The sequence below is a fragment of the Leptonotus elevatus genome, chromosome 3 (assembly GCF_054856555.1).
Source record: "Leptonotus elevatus isolate MCC_2025b chromosome 3, RoL_Lele_1.0, whole genome shotgun sequence".
In the NCBI taxonomy this organism is placed as follows: domain Eukaryota; kingdom Metazoa; phylum Chordata; class Actinopteri; order Syngnathiformes; family Syngnathidae; genus Leptonotus; species Leptonotus elevatus.
In genome coordinates, this window is record NC_141241.1 from 13,311,575 (window position 1) to 13,329,223 (window position 17,649).

At 40.5% G+C, this 17,649-nt stretch overlaps 1 protein-coding gene across 6 annotated transcripts; it reads right to left on the minus strand.

The window, feature by feature from the left end:
• Positions 1-3: 3 nt before the first annotated feature.
• Positions 4-16,524, minus strand: rufy2 (RUN and FYVE domain containing 2). 6 transcript variants are annotated; one of them, XM_086070803.1, is made up of 20 exons: positions 16,162-16,524; positions 14,364-14,533; positions 11,752-11,925; positions 11,530-11,647; positions 10,328-10,429; positions 10,108-10,231; positions 9,914-9,978; positions 9,775-9,840; positions 9,634-9,703; positions 9,442-9,543; positions 8,138-8,254; positions 7,954-8,046; positions 7,791-7,868; positions 7,622-7,719; positions 3,676-3,795; positions 3,477-3,606; positions 2,977-3,071; positions 1,763-1,811; positions 1,615-1,695; positions 4-1,544 (listed from the first exon to the last, which is right to left on the minus strand). In XM_086070803.1, the coding sequence occupies exons 2-20, from the start codon at positions 14,437-14,439 to the stop codon at positions 1,401-1,403; spliced, it is 1,902 nt and encodes a 633-aa protein (XP_085926929.1). In that variant the 5' UTR covers positions 14,440-14,533; positions 16,162-16,524; the 3' UTR covers positions 4-1,400. The 6 variants fall into 6 exon arrangements, with proteins under 6 accessions (XP_085926929.1, XP_085926930.1, XP_085926931.1 ...); XM_086070804.1 differs by lacking the exon at positions 16,162-16,524 and adding an exon at positions 14,788-14,954; XM_086070805.1 differs by having other exon boundaries at positions 5-1,544; positions 7,791-7,865.
• Between the last annotated feature and the right edge of the window lie 1,125 nt (positions 16,525-17,649).

Genomic DNA, 17,649 nt, shown 5'->3' on the forward strand with positions numbered 1-17,649 from the left:
AATCAAAACTGCTACAATCAAGGCAACATACTGTTGGCAATAAACAATGTGATAAAGTTTAATTTGATCAACAGAAAACTGTACACATCCCCTTGAGGACTGGGACCCCTGTACATAACATAAATTGAGGCCCAGGTGCGAATCAGTTTATACAAAGTTTTATTCTTTAACACTGAAATAAATTAGGAGGGGGAGGGAAAAAAAAAGACAACTTCCAGGTTGTCAGCATTTCCAAGTACAAAACCAGAGTGTGCAGATGAGCATGTAGACTTTAGGGGGAAAAATGGCTTGTTGCAAGAGGTATTTTTTTCCCTTGGACCAGTCAAGTTTTATAGCTATCAATTTGTGAACCGCTTGTCGTCACGAGGACTCAAATATTCAAGAAGGGGTTGGCAAACACCTGGCGAAGAAAAAAACAAGGCTATGTTTCAATGACTCGGGAACCTTGAGCAGGCCAGTTAAGTCAACAACAAAATGCCAGAAGACCAAAACTTCTGTAATTGTGCCTCGAACCTACAACATACTGTAAATCGAGCCTGTTCTGTTTTCTACAATGAACCTCAAAATGTGAATACTGTACCTGGTTCATTTTGGCAAAATCAGTATTTGCACAAGATCGAGTGGCATCAACACGCAACATGAGCAGCAAACTTTTTTCTTTTTTTTCTTCCTGTGCGCATCTTCAATTGAGTTCAGAGCCTGTTAGTACTTTCCAGGTGACAATTAACTCCTAATTTTGGTACAAACAATACAAGTAATGTAAGTCAGTCATTTTGTCCGAGAGGAGGAAGTCCATCTTCTTTAAGTGCCCTTCCTTGCGTTCTGAATGCACACTAACAGGGCACTGACACAGTTTCTAATATTTTTAACATGACAGCAGCGACATCCAGTTAGGAGACGTAAACATCCGTGAACATTTTAACCCTGCGGAGCAGACAAATGTGCACTGCCACAGACGACCACAATGTGTCCCATCACAAATCATGAATTGTAATATGCAAGTGGATTAAAAAAAAAAAACAAGCTCAACGTGATCCTATCCACCTCACGGGAACATAATTGCTTATAGTAATAATTTAAAAAAATGACAATGTGCTTGATGACATTTTTTTGGTATAGATTCTCAGTAATAGGAATTTGCAAAGGTTTTTCGAAAACCTTCAAAAAAAAAAAAAGACATAGGCAATTATGATATTAGACTATCAAAATGATATACAGTACATACAGAATACCGTATTTGGGGGAGCCTGCCGAACAGTTTTCCAGATTTGTAAGAAGCCGGTAATGTCGCTTCAACATCTCAACTCCCCAGTGAGAGCGTTCCAATGTGCATGCGAGCTTTAAAGAGATGGACCTTGCAAGAGGGCAGACGGGAGGTCTGGAGGTAGAGGTCTCGCGCTTCAGGCGGGATTGGACGAGCATCTCTGGAGGAGGAGCGCGTGGCAGGTGTCGCACACTCGCACCGGTTTGGGAGAGGCGGGCAGCGGGAGTTCGTTGTCCGAGCAGCCGTTGCAGAAGATCTCTCCGCAGTTTCGGCAATGATGCTGCACACGCCGTCACAAGGCAGCAAATCAATGCGTGTCATGTCAATGGCGGTGACGGCCGGTGGCTCACCTTGCGTCTTGAGATGGAGAACTCTTTCTCACACAGCTTGCAGTGACTGGCTTCCTTGTCTTTTAACCACACCTGCCCACCCTGCAACACGCAAAATCTTAACAATTAACTCCGCATCAGTGAAGCGACGCAGCAGCGAATATTTTACCTGAAGTGCTTTGTTGGCTTCTTTGATGTCCTCAATCTTCATTTTGGATCTGGATGGCAAAATGGTGAGGACATTGTATATGAGAGTCGAGACTTTTTTTTTTTTTGGGTGCTCAGGCCAAAGCAACAAAAAATACTTTGGTGCTATCTGGTGGAATCTTGGTGTCATTGTTAGGTTTAAATAATCGATTTAGGTTAAAAAAAAAAAAAAAAAAAAAGATTTACTACTTTTGAGAGTTCCTTGAATGCAACTCACGCCTTCGGCCATTTTGTCCTGTACTGACATCTGTTGTCAAGGCTGACTGGACTTTACGCTACATGCTCAGCTTGTGAACGTCACACAGCTCTCCTGTTTTCTGGGTTTAATTACGTGTAGGCCTATATATAATCGATTTGCCCTATTTGTTTGGATTTAATGATTGAATTACTATATAGCCGTTTGCGTGACATGGGTTCATAATAGTGAAAGACAAATGAAGCTTCATGAAGCACGTGATATTTTTTGTCTCCTCTAGATGGAACTCTTGGTTTAAAGATGATCAAGAGTAAAAAAATTATAGCGAGTGCTTAATTTTCTCATCATTAGTTCATGATTTAATATTTCGCATCATTTTATTCATTACAGTAACTGAATTAATTATAAACAATACAAATAAAAATTATAAATGACCTGGCCAATAAAAAAAAAAAATGTTGGCCTTGAGCTCAAACATGTTCATTAACTTTTCACTGAAGCAACCCCCTTCTCTCCCGGCTGTTTTACTGGATTTTGACTGATTTTGCAAGGCCCACAGAATATGGTGTTGTATTGCTATAAAAACATGGAACCTAACAAAAAAAGATTAGTCTCTTCTTTCATCGGGAATTTTTTTAATATTTGTATCTGTTTCCGTTTTTCAGAAATTAGCATTAGAATATCGCTAAGTTAAATAATTTTTTCACAAATTTGTTTAAAACAGTGGGGAAAAGAGCTTTTTGCAACATGGCCCTGGATGATCTCTTATATTCTGCTGCCACCTGCTGGCGTTTTTTATAATAACTACCATTGCTTTAAGTGACCTCTTCAGGTCAGAGGCTGCATCAAAGCCTTCTGTATGCTCTAGCATAAAAAAACATAAAAAAATTATAAACACGTTTTTGGAGCCGTGGCAATATTTAAAAAATAGAACGTTTTTATACGTTTTTGGGAGCAACTGAGTTAAATAAGGCACATACTCGCTCAATTTCGAGCCAAGTTCCTCAAGAGCTTGTTCTTGGTCTTCACAGATGCTCTTTAGCTGGAAGTTCTCGTCCTGCAGGCGATGGAACTCCTGGCACATAAAAAAAACAACAACAACAAAAAACATGCTTTGCAATGTATTCAATTACACTCATTTCATTAAGTAAACCAATGTGATGGGTAATATCCTGTGTGAGATCATAACCAATTTCACGTAATTGGTCTGAAAATCATTTAAAATCTCCATGTGACTTTCCTCAATTCCTGCAAAGATATCGACTTTGATCACAAAGCTAAAATACAAATAAACAGGCCAATCTTTCCCTTCCTTTGGTCCTTCCTCTGGTCTCCAGACAACTTCACGATTCCGGCAGGACTCTGATGTATCCGTTGAAAGGTTTCAGGTGAATTAAAGAAATGACGATGACATGTTGACTCGGGAAGGCTGACAAACGAATAATAGCGAGCTTTCCATTGAACGGATTTTTTTGGTTACCATCTTGAGGCCGTTGATCTGCAGCGCCTGCGTCCGGAGCTGCGCCACCGTTTCCCTCTCGCGGAGCAAATCGTTCTGCAGCGTTTGCCTCCACTCCCGCTCGATCTTCAGGTCCGTCTCCAGCTGTTGTCTGCCGAGCGCACGCCACACGCACATCAGCGCAAACATTTAAGCGGACATTTTCCCGCCGTTTGCTTACAGTTGCTTCTCTCTGTGGTCGATCTGCCGCTGCAGGCTGTCGGCCTTGTTGGCGAAGTCCATCTTGAAGCGCCTGGTGCCCTCCTCGGCCGTGGTGCGGTGGTTCTCGGCCTCCTGTAATCTGCGCCATTACAACCAGCGACAAACTCAGGACCATGGAGAGGAAAAAAAAAAAAAGGGAAAGCTGGCGTAGGAGGTGGAGGGGAGACGATGGTGAAGGAGAAAAGAACCAGGATGATGTGCAAGGAGTTCAACAGAGGATGGAATCATGGAAGGTAAAAACTTGAAACGTGCAACCGAGGCAGAATGAAATGTGGCGATGATTGTGCAGCTGGCCTGCGACCGACAAGGGAGCTTCCTACACAGACACTTTCAAAACGTCACATTTTATTGATCAAGATGGTCAAAGACAGTGTCATTATGGTTAAGTTTCTAAAAACATGGATTTAGTACATTCCAAACTATCACGACAGTCAATAAATAGTACGCCAAGCCCCAACACTATATGACAATCGGGGTTCTTAGTTAAACATTTTGATTTACAGCGGTGTAACTAGCGGCCATTTTGTATTCAAGGGCAAGAGGGGAAGTGATCCACCTGATCCAGCAGATGGCGCTGCAGTGGAAATGTATTTTATATTTAATAGATACGTGATTATGTTTCCAACTCATGTTCTTGGTGTGTCTAAACTCTCTATTGCCTATTTGTAGAAAGGTGGGATGAAAATATAGATTGATCCGAGATGTTTTGCAAGATAGACGTAAACAAATCGATTGATCAATTTAGATAACAATTAAGAGTGAAGTGCTTACCAGATAGTCAACATGGCTCACATCGCAAAGAATAAACTGAAATATTCTTGAGCACACAACAAATCCCATGAACCTTTTCTATCTGGGGATTAATATAATAATAATAAAATAAAAGTAGTTTACTTCTATTGCGCAGATTTTCACTCATTACTCAAACGTAACCCTACAATGACGAGGGATTACTTAAAACAGGGATTCAGCTCGTGTTCTTCCAATATCTTTTAATAAAAGATAACAGAAGTAAAAAATGTACCTGTAATTTCATTCAATAGGGTAAATACGGATCTGACAATTATTTGAAAAGTGTTACGTAGCCAAACTATATTTTAAAAAATAGCAAAGAAGAAAATGCATCAATAATTATTTAACATTATTATTTTTTAAATGCAACACACACTTCCTCTATATTACAGTGCCCTCTTCCTCATCTGACTACAAGATAGCATTTTGTTGTTGTTGATGGCTTAAAATGCATACTACCAGGAATAATAATAACTCGGATTGTACAATAACAATTTTTTTTATGTTTATATATGTAGCCTATCTACTGCAAGTGTTTGGTGCCCCACCATTTTGTGTGTAAATTATTGCTCCGAGATGGGGATCTTCCGTATACATCAGAGCCTCAACTTTACCATCAGTGTCAATCATCTTAAATTCAGCAAGCTTGTGTGTCGACAATTTTGCCGAAGTTCCCGCTTGCCCCCACCGACAGCTTCGCTCTAATATCTTCAAAGAGATGTTTAGTTGGGTTTCCATCCACCCATTTGTATTCGAATTTTGAAGACAGGCGAAAATAAAACTGAATGGAAAAGCACATTTCGAAAAAGGGCCCAAAATTCGCAAAAAAAGTTTTACGCTTAGAAGGGGTGGATTTTGAAGAGTATCGCAAAAAGGAAAATGTGAATTTTGGCGATGGAAACAGGTTTTGCCAAAAACCGCTGGCAAGACCGGATATTACGTTAAACGTACGTTTGTAGTCCCAAAGCAATGTCGGACGATAAAGTAAGGTATGTTTGGACGACGACGAAACCGAAATATTTTTGGAATTAATTAAAGAAGCGAATATTAATGCTATTATAAATGGAAAACAGCAAATAAACGCTACGGTTTATCAAGAATTACAAAAGTAAACTCATACGCCGTCATCACACGGTGCAGTCTTCTTCTTTTACTTTTAAATTACGGGTGGGTCACATCTCTATGGTGTATACCGCCACCTACAGCGGCGGAGTCCCCTCTCAATATTCGCAAAAGAACAACAGATGGAAACAGACATAAATCGCATGTCCGTTTTGCGCATTTTCCCGACTGTCACCCGACTAATGACAAAAGGTGAAGTGACGATAATGACATCACAATCCTGATAATCACAAATTTCGCCAAACTGCAAAATCCAACAACATGTGGGAAAGAAAAAAAAAAGCGAGGATATTGAAGTAAATCTGGTTTAATTAATCCAGTCAGTCTCCGTGTGATAACATTTGTGCTCAGAAGGAGATGTCCTTGACGAGCTTGTACTGGTGCTCGGTGTCTGTGCTGGCACACTTGACAAATGACATGGCCAGAGTTCTGGTCTGATTTAACAGATCTTTATCGCTGCGCACAGGAGGAACCAATCGCAAAGCAGTGTGGGAAAAATAATCAATGGATGATTTCATGGCATAAAAGAGATAAACAAGCGGGAGGAAGGGAAAAGGAAAAAAAAAAGATCAGAAAGAAAAAAGGAAGGAAGAAAGGATGTCAATACATCAGTATTGTAATTGGCCCCAAGTTACACTCAAGGCAGGAAGTGACTGACGTCGTCAGCCAGGCAAAAAGTGACATTTTCATGTCAAGACATTGTGGTTATTTTTTTTCACTGTATGAGTAATGCGAAGAGAAGCAGGAAAATGAATTCAATCACAGCACAGTTTGATGCCTGCACGATACATCAGTCATTCATGAAAACTAGCAAAAATAAGCATGTCAGTGCAAAGGAAACCATTCAGAGAGAGGATGGAGCACATTTAAACAGGTGGGTGAGTGACGGGGTTGGGGGAGGAGTTGTGGGAGGTTCTCACTGATGGAGTGAGGAAGATTTGTCAGGAATCAGCTTCGACAGGATGCAACTCAACTTGTCATGCGCGCAAGCTTAAGTAGATCGATGGATTTTCTCATTCAGGAGTTACTAAAATATCTTGAGCGTCATTGAAAATGAATTCAATATTTTATTCTTTCATGACAACTTCTGGACTATAGAAGGAGCTAAAATGTATATACGATGTATAGTAATAGTATACAGAGTCAAATCATTAATAGGCACACCGACTCAATTGGCATACTATTTCAAAAGATAAATAATTATTGGTTATGACACTATTGTTGTTGATTTTGTAGATCTGCGCTGTATTTGAGTGAGAGCTGGATTTATAGTCTCATTTAGCGACATTAGAGCAGCAATCTTTAGACATAAGTGAATTGAGAATCAATATTTTCGATGGCCTACTATCAACGAAACACTCTCACAAAAGTGGGTCTTGATTTTTTTCTCATTCACAAGTATGCAATCACAGGTTAGTCTAATCATCACCTTAATTCAGAAAATTGTTCTGTGCCCCCCCCGCTTAATCTCTTTGCTACATAAAGACACTAGGCGACGTGAAGAACCAACACGAACTAACAAAGTTCTTTCAAACTCACCGTTTTCGCACGACAAAGTTCATATAATTGATCATTAACTAGAGATAATGTTGACTGGAGGGTAACGAGATGACGAAACTTGAGATGCCGTCAGGTTCTGCATCACTTTAAGGACAAGACGTTATTGTGCATCATGTTGCCGTGACAATGAGTTTAATGGGGGGCATGTTCTGTTGGAGGCTAATGACGGATTTCCTCGTGAGAAAACCTTCACTTCGACGTGACTGGAGTGAACAACACAATCGTTTCCCTCGAGTTCTCCTCTGCAAAGTTCTAGGGTGACGTCATTTCAGACGTTTTTTAAGTCAGCGCTAATGTGATCAAAGTCGAATCATCAACAAACCAAAATAATCAAATACGGCACCCAGGAATTATTTGACTGAGGAGATCAAAGAGGGGAAAAGGATTGTCTCGGTGGTGTTAGTAGAGCAAGACAATTCTGTGTTGCTCACCTCTGCTCCAGCTGCTTCATGGTGGCAGTGATCTGATTGGTCTTCTCCTCAAGACGACTGATCATGTTGTTCTTCATCTTCATTTCGTCATCAGATGACTACAAGACGACAATGTTTGGCTCGCGCGCTGTTGACAAGTATCGCTCAAAAACGAACAAGCGAGTGTTACCTGCATCTTCTGATACATCTCGACATTGATGGCTTTGACTTCATCCAGTTGATGTCTGAGGCCGATCAACGTGTCCTGCTTGTAGACAGTTGCATAAATTGGTTAGCATTTAATCCGACGCATGCTGTACTTAAAAGACTTTTCATGAGACACGCTCTGCAACCTGTTTTTCATGAATGTCTTTCTCAAGAATTTTCATGGCCAGCTCCATTTCTTGCTTCATTGACACTTGGACCACCAACTCGTTCTCCACGTCCTGATCACAAGACACGCAAAATGTCCACAAACGCCGGCGTCGTCACAGGTCACAAGACGGCGCATGTGTAAAAACGGAGTTGCCGTCTCACCTGTCTGAGCTGACACTCCTCCTTCAGCTGCCTTTGCGCCTCGTTGTACATTTCATCCAAACCTTGACGAGACTGCTTGTATGTGTCTCTCTCCACTGAAATGTCACCTTGAGACACCTGCAGAAAACAATTGACAAGAACTCTTAAAAGGGGAAGTCAACCTTAAGCATCGTTATATGTGACCTCACTAATCTAAACACGACATTCTGATTAATATTACATTTGTGGAATATGAGTTAAGTAGCAAAATCAAGCTGTTTGTATCCATCTCAGGGGGCGGCCATTTTGCTACTTGCTGTCGACTGAAGATGACGTCAATGTTGCTCAGGGCTCAGGCAATGTGATCAATCACAGCTGACCTGTTTTCTGAAGCTGAGCTGTGATTGGTTGTTGAGGCCTGAGCAACATTGATGTCATCTTTAGTCGACAGCAAGTGGCAAAATGGCCGCAGCCTGAGATGGATACAAACAGCTGGATTTTGCTACTTAACTCATATTCCACTAATGCAATATCAACCAGAATACATAGACATAGGCTGCAACGTATTATTGTCAAAAATAAATTAGGGGGGCGGGGGTTGACTTCCACCTTAAGTTTGTTTTGGTCAATAATGGAATGGAATTCCACTACTGTTGAGATTTTTTTGGTCTATTAACTACTTTTTTGCATTGCATTGCAGTAAATTTGAATATTGTGGAAAACTTTTTTTCTTCAGTAGTTCAAAACAAAAGGGATAAGTCTTATTACATATAAAGTAAAATATTGTTATGATTTAAAAAATAATAATTTTCATGATCATAGCACACGAAATCCCCAAATTCACCACCTCAATAAATATATGATTATATAATCAATCAAACAACCATCAAAATGATTTTTATATAAAACACTAAAAATGTATTTTGTTTTATTCATTTCATTTTTAATTGGCCTACTGAAACAAATACACAATGTACAATACAGTGTAAGATTGGTGAACCAATGAGCCGCTTTACAAACTAAATTTACAAAGAAATATTACCTCGGTTCACAAATAGTCTTGTCATGAGGATAACAGTTGCACTTTTTCTCATGTTGCATAAACATCCCTAGTATCCCCCCCCCCTGCTCTAAATTAGCCCTGTATAGCTCCAAAGAAATTGAAAAGTGCAAGTGATCTGAAGTTATGCTACAAACAGGCTACAATTAAATGTGATCCAAATAAAAAATGTCACTTGTGCAAAATAAAAATAAAAATGCAGCAGATGACAGTGAGACCAATAATAATAATAAACATATTGTATAGTGTCAATGTGTGTAAATACCTCTAAATGTTGCTGTGCCTTGAGAAGAATGATGCTGTTTTCACTCCTTAGTTGCTGGTTCTCTTCCTGCAGTTTGATGATGTTGTTTTTGGCTATAGCTAACTGCACACACACAAAAAGTTGACAAGAGGTGGATGAGGTGAAGTGGTGTCTTTCATTTTCTTAATTACTACCAAAGATGTCAAGTCTCACCTCCTCTATGAGTTTAGAGTTGGACTTTTCCAGAGAGTCCACTCTGCCCTGAAGTCCATGAACTGTAGAACTGGACACAACATTGCGTTAAAACAAAGCGTAATCTCCTTGAATATCTACAAAATTCCGACAAAATCTTACTTCAGTTGCCGATTAAGCTCCTCTACATAATTTTTCTGATCCAAGATGGTTGCTATCTGGCTGTTCCTGTTGTCATGGAAACACACATGCACATTTGAATGCATGGAAAAAAATTGCAATAAACAATAGGGGAACTCACCTCTCTTCACTCCTGTAATCATCAATGTCATTCTTTAAGTACATGGAGAAGTCAATCACCCCCACCTAGAAATGAAACAAAATGAGATGCAGCGAGTAGTTAGTAGTAAATAGTAGGCCGCTTTATAAATGTATGAGTGGAGAGGAGTGGGTGTGTGTCTGAGAAGGGGAGAATCGCCTCCGGGTCGCGGTTACCTGAGAGTCCAGGTCTTCACCTTTGACACACAGGTTGGCGTCAATGACGTTCAGGCCGACCAGCAGGCCCACGATCACGGCGCCTTCCTCCTCCAGCATCAGTGCCGAATTCTCATAGAAATCACTACAGATGAATGAAAATGGCCTCTCACAAACCGCTCTTCACTCACATATAAGCTTTGGACATACATATTGTAATATCCATTATTAAAAGTATTACCTTAGTAAGTCTTTTCTGGTGATGAGAAGTCGCAGATAGTCGGCCAGCCGCTTCTGCATAAGGGCCAGTCGCAACCACGCTCGGGCCCGACCTAAAGGAGTCCTAGATGCGAAGAAGGTTCTTTTATCATTTATCCAAAGACTTTATTCATTCCTTTCACGCAGAGGTAAATCTTGAGAGCAGACATTGTTAATAAAAAACACCAACTTTTTTTGACACCTCTAGATGGCACTCTTTGTTTAACTCATTCACTGCCATTGACGGTTGTAGACGTCAAAAATTATTTTGAACTATTTATATTAGTTTAACATTTTTTTCACTTTTGTTAACAAGAGTTTGAAAACCTATAATTTGTTTTATTGTATTAGAACAGATATAAAAATTGGGATTAATCGTGAGTTAACTAGAGAAGTCATGCGATTAATTACAATTAAACATTTTAATCGCCCGATACCCCTATTTTTTTTTCTTTCTTAAAAAATAAATAAAGAAATAAAAATTCTTTTTTTTTTTTAGGAAACGATTATTAAAAATTAGGGGCATCAGGCGATTAAAATGTGTAATCGTAATTAATCGCATTGCCTTACTAGTTAACTCACGATTAATGAAAAATTGTACATCTGTTCTAAATGTACAAAAAACATTTTTTTCCCCTACGTTTTCATACTCTTGTTAACAAAAATGGGGAAAAAAGTTACATTTAATGAATTTTTGACGTCTATAGCCGTCAATGGCAGCGAATGAGTTAAAGATGCAGTGGAAATGTGTTTAATTTACATTGCATTAGCCTTTTTCTTTAAACCAAGCGCGCCATCTAGAGGAGCTAAGAAAATATCGCAAGTGCTTCATGAAGCTTCATTTTCATATCATTAATAAATAGTAACATCATTAAAGGTAATTTGAGCAAATGTTATTTCATAAATGTGCATGCAATTGGTAGTCCTTTGCATTAGCCTGTACTCAAGAAGTAGCTATTAATCTCCAAAAGGTTGCCGACCCCTTGCCACTTGTATTGCTCCACCCATCTCCAGCTTTATGTTCATTATCACAATTTTACTCTTTGCCATCCTTACTTGCTCACTGAGATGAAGTCTCGTAGGGAATGCAAAACATGACAGTGGTTTTACGTTATTTTAGATTTTTTTCATTGTTGTTGAATTTTTGGGTTGAATTTATGATCATGGGCCGTGTTTACTCCTTACTTGAGTCCCGGTAGATCTCGTACAGAGGCCGAGATCTCTCCTGCTTCCGGACACAGTTTTTCCACCAGCTCCAGAGGACCCCAAAGAGACTTATTAAATCCCAGAAAGGACTTCTTCACTGGAAAATACATTATAAGAGACAAGAAGGCACTTCACACACACAGAATCTATTGGAAGGAAGTTGCGACATATACAAGTACACGAAGCTGCAGTTTATCTGACCTCGCAGCCCATGCTTGAGGCAGTGCTCCATGACAACGAAGAACTGCTGCAGAGGCGGGTAGTCCGAGTCCAGTGTTCTTCCAAAGCTCAGTGCTGACTCGATCAGGCCTTTAATACTCAGCTTGGCCATGTTGAGCAGGTTGGCTCGCTCCATGGACATAGGATCCCGCAAAGCTGCCAGACACACACACACACACACAGATGGCATGATTACAATTTTTAGGCCAAGACAATTCAAATGGATCGATTTGGTGTATTTCCCCTCCATTATCACCAGTGCAGCATGTGATGCTACAGGCTGTCAACTGTTATACCAGTGAAAGACAGCAGATGCTACAGCACCCAGATGTGAACAATTAATTAGCTGCGCATTTGAGGGTATGAGGTCATGGAGGGGAGGTCATCCTCATAACCATGTGTCCATTCTTGTTCCTCATCGTCTCATGATCCTTCGGGTTGGGTTGTGTAGAAATAGGCCACCCAGGTGATACATCCTCCATCTCAGGATCTCCATACAATATTTAAACTTTTATGACAAAAAGCTCAGTGGCATTGTTTTCCAGAAACATACATGGTGGTTTAATTGAAGGATCCAAATTTAACATATGTGCATATGAGGATGAACGAATAGCTGTTCTTCTATGTGCCCCGCGATTGGCTGACAACCAGTCTGGGGGTGCGTGTACCCCACACCATGCCCAAAATCAGCTCACGAGGACAAGCGCTGCAAAAATGTACTGATGGAGATACTCTACCTTGGACGGTCCACTCGCCTGGCACGGATGCTCTGTTCTCCGACATTTTAGGCAGGACGTGAATGCTCCCTGAAATGGTTTCGGAGGCTTTCCTGGCTAACGCGAAGATGGGAGCCTGCCATCGTCCGTCTGCACCCCCGCCTCCCCTCACGGTCGGGATACATTTCTCGCCGACGTTACATTTCTCGCCGACGTTACATTTCTCCTCTTGTAACCTCAGTATCCCGAACACCTGAGATTTGTCCTTGCTGCTGTCGGCCTCGGAAAGAGCCAGGTCGTGCTCGGCGGCCGATGCCATGTTTGGCTACGTCTCTGGAGCTGAGCAACCGCTGGTCTGGCCCCCACGCTCGGTGGGTTAGCTTGACGCTTAGCTACCCGTAGACCTTTAAGAACCGTAGTTGGGAAATAACAGCAATTGCAAACAGCTAAACAATGGCAATAATGACAGGTGCAGCACGAGTCCAAAATGAACGAGGAGAGGTGACGTGAGGCTCGCCGACCGTCGCTAGGCGTCGTTCCCTCGTCTACATGCTGAACGTCCGTAGCACCGGCGGATGCATAAAACAGAGGTGCCGCTCCTCGGAGACGCTTCCTTTTCCGTACATGGTGTCGCCGTGGAGATTATTTACAGCGAGCAGAAGTGAGCCGCAGTCGGCTTGTGACAGTGCTGCCAGTCTTGCACCCTCTCTCCGGAGGGGCGGTGCCAACAACACACTCACGAGACACACAAAAGGAAACACTACGTCATGGCTGTCACTCTATCGCCTCCTGTAGGCTACACGCAAATACTGCAAGACTGGGGGGGAAAAGCATGTTCTCGCGAGAATGTACGAGGACGAAAAATAACGCTGTAATTATTACACAATAACTAATTTATTTATAATAATAATAACTTAGTAATAATAAAAATGTATTGTATTTATTTAAATTATTTTTTAATTTAATGATTGACTAGTATTCATATTCAGTACGTCATGTCTATTTGATTTTTGTCTTCATTTTTCACAATACATTTAGGCTGCAGGGCGGACTCCAGCCTGTGGAGTTTACCTGTTCTCCCCATAATTGGGTGGGTTTTCTCTGTGTTCCTCCCACATTCAAAAATATGCATGCTATATTAAATTAAGGCTAACATTTAGAGCAATGAATATGAATTTAGTGTAATAACTGTAGCAATGATGAAGCCACACAGTTTCTGGCACACTTGTAAATAGTTGTATATTGTTGTGTCAAGTTAAAGGTTGGTCTTTTGCTTTGTCATAAGTGTGTAACAGAGGATCAAAGGAAGATTGCAAACGCAGTCTGTGCGGTGTGACTGGGCGTGAGCAGTGGTCGACAGCAGCTTCTCAATGAATGTGCATTCTGATACAGTTTGTGCACTATTACAAAAGACATAGTATTAAGAAGTGAAGATGCACAGGGTGAATGTCTACAAAGTTTCTTCATAAAAATAAATAAATCAATATATATATATATATATTAGGAAAGCAAACAATAAGATATGTTAAACAAATGTGTCCTATCTAAACAGTGGTTATCAAAGTTTTTTTTTTTAAATCATATTGCATTTGTGAATTTCATGTAATGTGTTAAAAAAAATAGGTAAAAAAATAAACACCTACAGACAGCTTTTCTCCAAGATCTCTGTTTTCAAATGCCGCACAGGGAGAACATGCCAACTGAGGCTGTGATAGTTTCTGTACAGATTATTAGATTGTACAAGTGCAGCTAACATCTTTGTAAATCCATATTGTGAATTAAACATTAAGCAATGACTACATTGTATACATCGAAGTAGTGTAGTAGACATTACTGTGTCAGGTACTCGTGAAAGAGCTCATTGCAGTGGCCGCTTACCTTGGCCGTAGGCTAAGCGTTCCATACTCTCGCTGTGAGTGATGCCCCAGCGATGGAGGCTCTGAGGGGAATACATGGCCGGCAGCAGCCTCCTTGACCTGGTGCCTGGGTGCCAATGTGATAGTGAGTCACGCCGATTCCAGAGTCTCTGAATGGCTCACAGTGGTGTGCTTGAGAAAAGAATGCGCAGATTTTATCAGCAGAATGTAAGACGAACATATTTCGAGGTGTGTACTTAAGAACCTACATTGCAACATATCCTAGCATTTCATGAAAAATGACTCAGATGCAACACAATGTTGTCCGGCAGACCTTCACTTAGTACTGCTTTATCCCTCTAGCAAATGAAGTTACAGTACATCACACAAGAGCTTTTGAAGTCATGACAAATCTGAAATGTATTCCTTATCAAATCAAAGTTTACCTTTAAGCCGTAGCTTTGGAAACAGGCATCCGTGAGCAGAATACGGAAGCTAACACCCTATGGAGCGTCCATTACGACGCAATCTATGATATAGTATAGATAGTAAACAATATATTGACCTTTTCCTCCTCATTTGCAGTTTCAACTGTGCGCTAAAGCGCTCTCTCGCCCTAATAGCTTATGGCTGACCGCAGATCATATGACTGGTTTACTTCCAGATCCTTTTGCAATGTGTTAAGCCCCTGCAGAGAAAAACGTTCCTCATGACTCAATGTTGACGCCCTGTGGTCTTTTGGATACTTCTGCTTCATACCTTCTAAAATCTTCTTGCTTGTTTGGGCTGGATTTATTAATTTTTTTGCACTTTGTACTTGTTTTTGTCATGTAGGTAACATAAGAGTCAAAAATGTGAGCTGAACAGTTTAGTGTGTATAGCTACTGTGTGTAGCTACTGTCTAGGCTAAACAGGAAGGGAAGTGCACTGATAACCAAAGAACAATGAACTAGCACTTACTGTGACATAGGAGTGTTGCTCAGCATAATATGAGCAATACAACGGAGTAGTTATCAATTATGGATAGTACAAAAAAAAAGGTGCCACATACAACATGTAAAATGTAACAACAAAACCCAAGATTTGTTCTTGTGCTCATATAATTACCACCAAACCAAGATGTGTTCTTGTGGACATATTTTTCAAAAATAAGAAGATAAAGAATTACTTCGTTATCTAATTAATTTCACAATTGATGGATGTGGCGGCTCCCCAGAGACCCAATCAATTGCATACAATTGAGGTTTTATGGCGGCTCCATTTGGACCTGGAATTAATTCATTCACTTTACATCTGATTTGGGGGGGGGGGGGGGGGGACAAACAAAACTGAAAGTGAAACAGCAATCGGACAGTGTTCGACTTTGGAAAATTCCACTGTATTTATTTTTGGTCAATAGAGTAGTTGACAAAAGCATTCTCATCGTCACCACCACCATTCTCCGCCTCAAAGCCCATCCGCACTGAAACCCTCCTGAACCCCACTTGTACAATAATGTGCTAGTAGTATAAGCATGACACAGCCTTCAACAACACGTGGCTCAAACAGCCAATCATTACTGCGAACACTGCCCGGTGGAAAAATCAGTTCTCCAATAGAGACGGGAAGCTGTTTTTATAGCCTGCCTCTCTGCAGCACTGATGGAATGCAACTTAACTGTATGTTGTGGACAAATATTGCAAATTACTGAAGGATAAATGTGCATATATGGATAAGCACAACTCCAACAGCTGTGTTCACAGTCCACATGCCAAAAATAAGCACTACATTATGTATCATGCCATCATCCCATACAAAATATCACATTACATTTATCTTACCTCAGAAGCTCAGCAATTCTCACTGTGTGTTCCACTCCTGCAATGACGGAAAACTATCCATCTATCTATCTATCTATCTATCTATCTATCTATCTATCTATCTATCTATCTATCTATCTATCTATCTATCTATCTATCTATCTATCTATCTATCTATCTATCTATCTATCTATCTATCTATCTATCTATCTATCTATCTATCTATCTATCTATCTATCTATCTATCTATCTATCTATCTATCTATCTATCTATCTATCTATCTATCTATCTATCCATCCATCTATCTATCTATCTATCTATCTATCTCTGCAGTTGTTTTGGGGCAGCAGTTACACGCTGTGGCAGCGACATCACGGACAGAAACCACAACAGTCACCCCACGCAGCACCCAATGAGAGAGAGGGGGCGGGGTCAGTCAGAGAAAGATGCGACAGGATGGAGGGAGGGAGACGGCAAGATCGATCCACTCAGGGAGACAAGGGGTGGATAGGTTTACTGTGCATATGTTATAAATACATGAAGATGTGAATGAGTGCATAATGCATGTTGGTGAGTGGTAGGCTACTCGAGTAATGTTGAATCCGATCCCGACTGGTGATTGGACAGAAAGAAAAATGTTACTAGGGATGAATGACTTGCAGACTGCCAAAATAAAAGGAAAGGATACCATATAGGGATGTTGTTTATATAATTTAGCTACAAATATATTAGAACTAGTGCTCACGGTTCAGTTCTACACCACAACAATAATTTCATTACATAATGCTTCTGTCCCAACCAGTTTACATGAAAACATTGAAGTACACATTGGCTAATCAAAAGTAAAAGGTTTGTCACTACATTCAGTAAGGAAATATAGCGACAGCTCGCTAATTATGAATTCGACGACTACATTAGCTGATAGCACTCGGAGGTATGATCAATTGATAAATGAATTGCTACCCTCAAACGAATGTGGTGTTCCTGAAAAACAAACGCTAGATGGCAGACTTACTCTACTTGTCAACGCAGTACATTGGCATCAACGTTTTAGAACAACAAACGAAAAGTTGTAAGCACACACGGGGGACTTGATACAACTCAATTTGCCTTATTTATTTAACGTAGTATTATGTATTATGTCATTAAATGAAAAAAAAGAAGATACAATTGCGTTCCAATGTGCAATTGTGTCAAACACGACACACCATAAACGCTTAGTTGGGGATGGCATAATCAAAGGCCAGTATTGGAATGTGGAGTGATTTGAATAGTTGTGACCACAAAAAGACTCCAAACGGGTGTGAAGAGTGTATGAAACAATTTACATGTGAAGGCCGAGGCCCAAGGGGGTGTGACACATCAAACGCCGTTTGTGGTGGAGGTAATCGCGGATGCTCCCCCTATGTGGGACAAAACATACACGGAGGACAGACGAGGACAACTTTTATCCACTATCACGATCACAGGGATGTTACCTGACTTGCACCTTCAGCTATAGCTACAAA

Excerpts from the sequence above, each read along its gene's own strand:
- rufy2 (XM_086070801.1), bottom strand. The coding sequence starts at position 12,804 with ATGGCATCGGCCGCCGAGCACGACCTGGCTCTTTCCGAGGCCGACAGC. Across the intron at positions 10,430-11,529 it reads CGAGATCTACCGGGACTCAA|GACTCCTTTAGGTCGGGCCC; the intron begins GTAAGGAGTAAA and ends CTTCGCATCTAG. Across the intron at positions 10,232-10,327 it reads ACCAGAAAAGACTTACTAAG|TGATTTCTATGAGAATTCGG; the intron begins GTAATACTTTTA and ends ATTCATCTGTAG.